This window comes from Lepisosteus platostomus, chromosome 11, assembly GCF_059453375.1.
Source record: "Lepisosteus platostomus isolate fLepPlt1 chromosome 11, fLepPlt1.hap1, whole genome shotgun sequence".
Classification (NCBI taxonomy): domain Eukaryota; kingdom Metazoa; phylum Chordata; class Actinopteri; order Semionotiformes; family Lepisosteidae; genus Lepisosteus; species Lepisosteus platostomus.
The window spans coordinates 36,715,054-36,724,848 of NC_142621.1; the positions used below are offsets into that span (position 1 = coordinate 36,715,054).

General features: G+C 41.6%; 1 protein-coding gene across 5 annotated transcripts in view; it reads right to left on the reverse strand.

The window, feature by feature from the left end:
• Positions 1–5,173, reverse strand: part of rnf157 (ring finger protein 157) — a 41,262-nt gene extending 36,089 nt beyond the window's left edge. For 4 of the 5 annotated variants that reach the window (XM_088599451.1, XM_088599450.1, XM_088599452.1 and 1 more), the window contains exon 1: positions 4,498–5,173. Coding sequence is in view for 4 of the 5 variants with exons in the window: in XM_088599450.1 (XP_088455576.1) it covers positions 4,498–4,585 (88 nt within the window). In the remaining variant the exon portion in view is untranslated. The remainder of the gene's footprint in view (positions 1–4,497) is intronic. The other variant, XM_088599448.1, reaches the window with a different exon arrangement.
• Between the last annotated feature and the right edge of the window lie 4,622 nt (positions 5,174–9,795).

Here is a 9,795-nt window from a genome sequence, read left to right on the forward strand (position 1 = left end):
AGCTGTTAATCCATTCTTTTCTCACTACATCACTTTCCTGGTCATTGCTTCTCTGCCTCCAAGCATGTACTGTTCCCCATGTCGGCAACACTGCAATCCATCTTGATGCCTGCCTGTCACCAGCTATCACCTTCCCTTAGCCAGAGCAAAGCAGCGACACAGCTCTGCACTGGGACTGTCGCTGCAGAGATCAGCTCTCAGTGCACTCAGGCAAGACAACAGCCAGGTCCACCTGCTCCAACCCAAAGAGCAGGAGCGGAGCAAGGCAGTCCTCCAACACTGCGCCAAAGCCTGACTTCAGACCGGGCATAGCCAGACAGGGAATTCACTCTGCCTCCCAGCACAGTTTGTCCCAGATGGGGTACAAAATTTACCAGCAGACAGATCCCTCCTCAAGCCATGAGTCTCAGCAGGGATTCTCAGAGTTCCCCACCAACAGCAAGCGGAAGAACATGACAACAGCAACATGCAATATTTGAACATCATCACGCACAATGCATTCATTCTGGCCACACATTTCTAGTTTGCTAGTTTTCTAGTTCAGTTTGTTTGCTCTCCCTCAGGTCATTTTATGGGTGATAATAATTTCAGCCCAAGTGAAACTGAACCTTTCCCTTTTCTTTGAGACTCTGCCTTACTGCCCAATAAACAGCTAAGAACATAAAAGTCAGATAAACAACAAGGGCTACATGCACCCTCATTTGGCAGCTAGTCATTGAGCTGAGGATCTCATCCAGCTTGTTTCCTTGATAGAACCAAGTCTTTAATAACACTTGTTCCATCCTCCCACAACATTTGTGTAGAGACTTGTCACAAGTCCACCTATCCGAGAGGAGAGCTTTCCACATCAGGTAGCTAGGCCTTCACTTTCCCACACTACCCATCCATTCTCTGCCCAGTTCATTCAATTCGGATTGTTGTGGGGAAGCCGGAGCCTATCCCAACAAGCCTATCCCACACAAACATGCAAACACAAGTTTGGAATTAATCCCAGGGCTCCAGCACTGCAAGGCAGCAATACTAAGCAATGCGAAACACTGCACCACTGTGCCATCTTTTACTGCACTAATGAAGTTCAAAAGTCAGCATCCTAATGGAACAAAACATAGTAGTGAATACATTATATTGATCAATCTTGTCATTCTTTTAATGTGTAAAGAACTATTAATGTGTAAGTGAAACTCACAGAAATCCTAGAAAAGTGCGATGCAAGGATATGGATCACTGGTCATTCAGTTCAGGCTAGTCACAGCCTATGAAATCTGTTTGCATTTGAAACTGAAATAAGACCTTAACTGAAAATAGAAAAAGCATTCATGAAGAATTCTACTGGCCTTGTATGAGCACTTTATGTTAATAGTCAGCCTAAGAGTTTCTCAGGAGGGCATTTAAAAGCACATGGAAAGTGTAATGAATGTGGGAATGAACAAACTGCGATTTGAAAACCGTTCCATCGTTGTTTGCTTAAGCTGTAAAGTCAACAACCAAAATTCTAAAAAAAATAAAACAACACTGAATGAACAGATATGTATGTGTTTTCCAATAACAGTAAAATAAAAAGTTTTGCATTTTTAAAATCAGCATCACGTAAGAAAATGTCGACCAGAACTTTCATGTAAGGTATCATTTATTTTCAGTTTCATTGCATACAACTGTCATCTACTAGAATTATTTAAAGGGCTACTCTTAAAAAATGGTCAAGTTTGCAATTATATGAGCCAAGACAAACTTAATTGAAAAGCACAAAACTGTGAGTGTAGAGTGAGCAAATACTGAAACTCACAGAGCTCAACTCTGAAAACATGGCTGGCATTAAACAAAGTTTAATTCATAGGTTTTCTTGGTTGATTCTGGAAACAGGTATTTAATCATATTATCATGCAGGGTACAGTACAGGCAGTGACAATGTGGTGTAACGTGTCTGAAAAGACGTGTACTCTGTATGTTATGCAAAGGGGAGCCTTTTATTACCCTGCTACAAAATAACAGCAACCAAATCATAAAATCAGCGTTACAGTCCACCCAAAATGAAAACTGGACAATTATCACCAGGAGGTTTATCAATAAAGTAATAAAACACAAATCACTTCTAGAAAGTAATCCATTATCAAGGTAATGTTACGGGTGCCTTTCATTAATAATAATAATAATTGCTTACACTTATATAGCGCTTTTCTGGACATTCCACTCAAAGCGCTTTACAGGTAATGGGGACTCCCCTCCACCACCACCAATGTGCAGCATCCACCTGGATGATGCGACGGCAGCCATAGTGCGCCAGAACGCTCACCACACATCAGCTATCAGTGGGGAGGAGAGCAGAGTAATGTAGCCAATTCATAGAGGGGGATTATTAGGAGGCCATGATTAGTAAGGGCCAATTGGAAATTTGGCCAGGACACCAGGGTTACACCCCTACTCTTTTCGAGAAGCGCCCTGGGATTTTTAATGACCACAGAGAGTCAGGACCTCGGTTTTACGTCTCATCCAAAGGACGGCGCCTGTTTACAGTATAGTGTCCCCGTCACTATACTGGGGCATTAGGACCCACATGGACCGCAGGGTGAGCACCCCCTGCTGGCCCCACTAACACCTCTTCCAGCAGCAACCTTAGTTTTTCCCAGGAGGTCTCCCATCCAGGTACTGACCAGGCTCACACCTGCTTAGCTTCAGTGGGTTGCCAGTTGTGAGTTGCAGGGTGTTCATTGACACTGAACACAAATTGTTGTAAACTGGTATTTAAAAGATGGCAAAGGAAATCACACAAATAGCTTAGCATCCTCTCTTAAAATGTATACACTACAGTATTAATTCCTCCATCCATTCCTTTTCTAACCATTTTATCCAATACAGGGTGGCAGGGGAGTCAGAGCCTATCCTGAGAAGCAAAGGGCACAAGGCAGACTACACCCTGGACGGGATACCTGTCCATCGCAGGCCACACACACTCACACCAGGGCCAATCGTCTCAGACTCCAGTTAACCTACTTGTATGTGTTTGGACTGTTGGAGGACACCAGAGCACCTGAAGGAAACCCATGCAAACAGGACAACATACAAACACCACACAGATACCACCCCAGGAACTGAATCCAGGGCGACAACAATGTGAGGCAGAAAGTCTAACCAATACACCAGTGTCCTGCAATTGTTTAAGGTGTATGTATATATGTTTTCCCCTTATTTTGATTAAATTTCCACGGAGTGGACTAGCAATAAATATTAAATGAAAAGTAAACGGAGATCTACCTCAGCACGATTTACCCAACACTGCACAGATATTAAAACCTGAAATGGGTCAAATTGTCCAGCAAACAGAGATATTGCAGTACTCTACGGTTTTAACTAGCTAACCAAAAAACAGCAGCGCTTATTGGTGCTAAAGGACCGGAGCTTATGGAGGTGATCATCTGTACCGTTGTAAGCAATGGTAATAGACTATCCTCTGAAAATTACTGCGCTTACTAAAATATATTCACCAATATATGACGTAATCGCTACGGCAATATTTAACACTTCCATACAGCTCCGGAGTTTTCCTATCAGCAGATCTGAACTCATAAGCCAAACCGACACGGTAAAAAACATAACCACCTCGACGGAATGAGCTCTGGCGATCCTGTGATCAAACAAATCATGTCAAGAATATCAGAAACGTCTATTTTCTTTGAGAAGTTCGTTCTTTTTGGAATTTGGAAAGGTAGTACGGTGTTCGCTCTGTACATTTTCAGGCCGAAAATAAGAAACTGCATCTGACAATAACAACTACGAAAATGAGATACCAATGTTACAAGCTTGTTGTCAACCTTTTCGTAACATCAAACTGAGAAATTAACAAATTAACGAATCCCCCCGTTAGGCTAAACGCCATGCTATCATTTTAAGAAATATATATATATAAATTATACAGGTCTTTCAAACCAACGTAACGATGCAAAACAACAAAAATGCTAAATGAATCCTTTTTATTGACCTAGGTTTCTAGGGCAAAAAGCTAGTTGCCGTAACCTTTGTACTAAAGTGGCTGGCTAATTTGCGAGATGAAGAGATTCTCAGTGTGTTGCAGTTACGGTCAGGGTGAGCGACACGGGAAAAGAGCCTAATCAAGTAATTAGAACTGCGCTATGTAATTCATTAAGATATAGAATTAACTATTATAACCAAAAGAGGGTTACTAAACACAGAGGGTAACTGAAAGAGAACTCAAGACAGATTAACTGTGAAATCCATCATTACCAAGAAATATTATTTTAATATCAAAAGCAAGGTAAAGATTAATACTTTGCTTATTGCAATTCTTGGTATTTTTTTTCCCAGTTATTGTTATTGCTCAGTGAAACCAGCCACACTAACATAAAAAAACATGTGATTTACATGATAAGCTTTTAAAATCATTTCACTACCATCGGTGACTACCATCTAAAAACAGGCGTCCTTTATCCTCGTCGCTTTGTCACATCTCGTGTGAGCTCCAGCGGCGCATCGTCAAGGACTTACCGGATTTCGGCGGATATCTGTAGACAGAATTAGAAGGGATGTCGACCTCTTCCACTCCAGCATTTTGCCTGCTCGTCAACGCTCCCATTTCCAGTCAAACGAAATAAAATCCAGCTACCATTCACAACTATTAATCCCCGTCCCGCCTTCCCACCGCGATTTATTACTCTTTTTTCATTAGGAAATTTCACGTCGTCATCTCCCCTCGTCTGTCTGTGTTTCTTTTTATTTCTCCAGAAGATCCACGAACCGCTTTCTCCTGGCTGAATTCTACCTGCAAACGTTTTAATGCAGGGTACCTAACATTTCCTTTAAACTCCTATTATCCTTTGTGTACTCGGAAGCGGTCTGCTCTTAAATGCAGCACACAAGGCCTTGGTTCAAAGGAAAGCAAACCGCTAGGTTGTAGCAACTAGGAGCGATTCCAGCATCCTGCAGCCTCCTCTTTCCTCCACAGCTGTGATAAGTGTGCCGGGATCTCTCCGTACTCCACTTCCAACCTTAGACTGTCAAAGGACGGGTCTAATGGCTACCTCTGACGTCAAGCATCACTCCAGTAAACGGCGAGACTCCAGACTCCAGATTTGCGCTGCGTAATCCAGCTCCATGTTTCCAAACGTGACCCTCGGACTATTTTACTGCAGTGCAGGATTACAGTATGTTCTTCCAAGGGTAAAGCAAAACCGAATACGGGCAGTGACGCTGCCGCTCCAGGTTTGAAGTGGACTCATGGGCAGGCAGATAACGGAAAAAGAGAAGGCAGTTTTTATGTTGTACGTGGTTTAAATTATGTTCTAAACATCATTTTGGGACAAAACAAACCTGGAGTTAAAACCCATAAATTTCGTTTTCTTTTTTCGGTAATTTATTTCCACCCTGCAGTTTTACCTACTCTGAAAATGTGTTAAAAAGATAGGTGTTAAAATAATGTTGAGAAGTTGAGTTTTAAAGTGTTAGTGTTATAACGTGTTACGGTATCTTATTGTTTCACGGTATATTTAAGGTGCGGCCTGCTGGTAAGCACTGCTGGTATCTCCCAATGTTGTTTGTTTGCACAGATACGTAAACAAGGAGCAAGTCAAACACGGTGGGGGGGGAGATTAAATATTTATTGTTTTGTTTCTTAAACCTTTTGAAGACAATTATGTTATTACTACATTACTAAATTCCACAGGAAGAAAGTGAAGTATTCGTCTTGCAGCTCCTCTAACGTGTTTCACTTGGCATTCCTGCTTCCCAGTAGTGGGGCTCTCATTTTGCTCAATATCATTCTTGGGGGTGTGCTATCTCTTAATTGGGGCTCCCCAACCTGCAGGCATTCTGGTCCTTTCTGTGTACGTACCATGATACAACCAGCTCTTGAAGTTGTAAAGGAGCTGGTTTGCAGTGGGACGGCTTGGAATCACCACCATGTTGGGGTGTGATGTGGTTTGCAATCACTTTGGGAGGAAATCTGTCCTCTGGAGCTAAGAGCTGGGACTTGCTTGAGTGAGGCCTGCTGAAGTCCTAATTTCACACGCTTTTTTGCAGCATTTTTTGATACAGAAAATCCATCCTGAAACAGCCATCCATTTTCTAACCACTTCAATTAAGGTTCAGGGGGGAGCCGGGGCCTGTCTTGGCAAGCAATGGGTGTAAGCAGGGTACACCCTGGAGTGTACCCCAGGCCACTGCAGGATACAGGCAGACAAACACACACACACACTCTTATGGCAGGATGAATTATGCCCTCCAGAATGAAATTTTTATGTTCAAGGTAGATGGCAATACTGTAAAATGAAATAGACCCAATACTGTTTGCATCAAGCCAATATTAGAACATAAGAAAGATTATAAATGAGAAGAGACCATTTGGCTTGAGGTTAAGGTTTTGTTATAATTGCATTCCCGGGATGAACCAGAGGATGGGGAGTTTCTGCTTTTAAAGAGACGATTGTTCACTGATAGATTAATTAGCCTTTTAATTTGATCTGTGGAGAAACATTTGAAGAAAAGGGATGAGGTTTTATCCCACACTCTTACTTTCTTTTTACATCTTACTTACTCCTTAATGCAGGGGTTTCTAGTTCTGGTCCTGGAGGTCTACACATCTGCTGGTTTTTGTTCCGGCAAAGCCACCAGTTACACTTAATTGACTTAATAATAGGATTAAATTGAACTGTTTGACTGCTTTTAGCTCTTAAAATTGTTGGAGGTTGGATTTCAACTATTGCATTTCATTTCATAGGTAACAGAATATCCCAACCTTTGGAGTTAAAAAAACGTATATACTTAAACTTATATAAAACTTAAATATTCCACTTAAGCCACTTGTTAATGAAGGCTTCAGCTTGGTGATTAAACTCAGCGGTAATAAAAACCAGCAGGTGTGCGGTCAGCCAGGGGCAGGACTAGGAGGCCCTGTTTTAATGCATCTTGGCTGTTATAAGTTTTAAAGTCGTGGGCTACATTTTAAATTGTCTCACACTCATGTTTTGGATACCCGAAAAAGTTTAAATTGACTTAAGTTAACACAATCCCCTTTACTGTAGTAGACAAATGTGTTATTATACTGTTTCAGGCACAGCTAAAATGTCAATGTTGAAAACGATCAAGACTACAGCTGTTTATGTTAATATACTTAAGTATATTAGAGGAAAACCATCATAGGATAAATTCAAAATACCTAGTCTATCATTTACACTGTTGGCAAACGTTATGAGGACGTCTTATCTTAATAAAACAACAAAACATGAAGCTGTCCATCTGCAGCCCTTCCAGATCATTCCATTGCAGAATGGTGTTACAGACAGCCTTCTAATTATTTTAATTTACTATTAGTAGACTCAAGATCACAAAAAAGATGCTGGCTCTATCAATTTACTGTAATGGAGAGGACTGGAGGGCTGCAAGTTCAGTAGCCCTAGGCTGTTCTGTGTTTTCAATCATTGAAATTGTCTTGCTCTCATTTTAATACAAACCTTACTCTATGAAACAATCTAAACAAACATGGTGTGTCTTTATGTGTATTACAACCTGAAACAAAGGAGCACTCTTTCCTCCAGCGTTGGTGTTCAGTCACCATTCGTGTGAAACATTTTCAGTTAAGGCCCTCTAGTGTCCAACAGAAAAAGTTACAACATTATTGTGTAGGCAGTCCACCCATCAGTTTTCTAACCACTTCTTCCAAATCAGGGTCACATGGGAGTTGGAGCCTATCCTAGCAAGAAATAAGCAGGATACACCCTGGATAGGATACCAGTCTATTTCAGGGCACACACAGATACAAACAACCAAACATTCCCACCACAGTCAGTTTTCCCAAAAGCAAATTAATCTGCAAGTAGGTCTTTGGACTGTGGGAGGAAACTGGAGCAACCAGAGGACACCCAAATGAACACAGGGAGACCATGCATACTCCACACTGATAGCAGATCCCCAGATCTGGATTGGACCCAGGGCCCCACCAACCACTGTGCCACAGTGTCGCCTATTTAGCATGATGTATTTACTGATTCACGTTCCACCTAGAATACTTACTTAAATCAGTTACTTTCGTGCATTTATTTAAAGACATTTTTTGAAAGATTTGTTTTGTATTTTGTAATTGTCATCTTTAAATGTTTATTGAGTGATGACGTGAGTTCTTTAGAACTTGTGAGAGCCCAAAGTAAAGTATTAAGTTCATTCAGTTAATTAATTAGATTAATTATGTGGCTGATATCTTGGCTTGGGCAGACGCCAGAAGATACTATGGCCTATACTATGGATACATTGTTTACACTTGCACACCAACATGTTAAAACATAAGAAAAGCTGAGAAGAGACCATTTGGACAATATAGCTAATAGATGGACTAAATAAGGTCCCAGGATGTCCCGAATTAAGACTACCCCACTCAAATAATTATACTATAAGTGGCAGGCATGGCTGCGTTGAGCAGGGGAAGACACATTTCCACCATGTTCCCTGAAGAGAACAATCCCCAGATCTTACTCCTATTGAAAACTGGTGGAGCGGATGAAATGTGGAGTTCCGTCCCACACACCATTACATTCATCGCAGTGAAGGCAATCCCTCTAGACAACTGCAAGGGGATTAGGCTGCAAAGACTGCAAAAAAATGTGGATTTAATGTCAGATGTGACCTGAAAGTCAGTTCAAACTGCTCCTGCTGCTTTCACGGGCCTGTCACCTTATTCAGTGCAGTCAGTATAATTCCTCCTCTACTGCAATTCTGGTGTACAGGTGATGTAAGACTTTGTATTTCTGTAACAGTTCACGAGCATTGTTATGCCTCTTTCTTTTGTATGGCCTTTTGTGGTCCGCACAATAGATTGATGTCCAGAGAGTCTTGCCACTAGGTCACTTACAGTCTAAGATTAATAACTGTTGAAAGACCTCCTTGGAGAGAGTGAAAAGAGTATTCAAGGATTATATTATCCATTATCCACAGCTTTCCTCACTCGCAGAAGGGGGTCTGCCCACATGCACCACTGATGAAGCAGGCTGAAATATTGTCCCTGACTGGTACAGAGTCACTCATTGAATCTAGTGGATCAGCTATCTGTTGATGGGGGAGGGGATGAGACAACTCTTTTAATGGTGAGAGTTTCAATAAGGTATAGTCTTCGCCTGGCATTCCAAACACTGAAATTGTAGAAGCCACTTTGTATGCCTGAGATTTTATTTGGCATGACTATAAGTGAAAGCAAAATTATCCAGCCATTTAATTGCTTAACCGCTTTAACCATACTAGGTCAGAGGCATCAGAGCCTATCCCAGCAAGCAACAGGTGATAGGCAGGACACACCCTGCACAGGACACCAGTCCATCACAGAGCACACACAAACGCACATTTTACGGAAGCCAATTGTCTCACCAGTGTGTCTTTGGACTGTGGGAGGAAACTGGAGCACGCGAAGGAAACTCACAGGAAAAAGGGAAGAACATACAAACACCACGCAGATAGCACCTCAGGAACTGAACCCAGGGCCCCAGAACTGTGAAGCAGGAATGCTAACCACTAGACCCTGAGAGCACGTATAAGACCTTTGATTTAATTCCAGTAACGAGCTGGGCCTAAATTAATGCACAATTTTTACGCATCCAGCATGTGATGGATTGCTTCTCGGCCTTTTGGCTAAGATCAAGTGTAATATCAAGCATTTGAAGGCCCCTTCAGTTAAGCCAGAAGATGTTTGTGCCTACACGCAACAGTATCTGATAGCCCTGATTTACATGTGTATTACCCATGCTGTCGTTTACATATTGCATCTCTTTATTCGTTTTTATTTAACTGCATAAATATAACAATTCT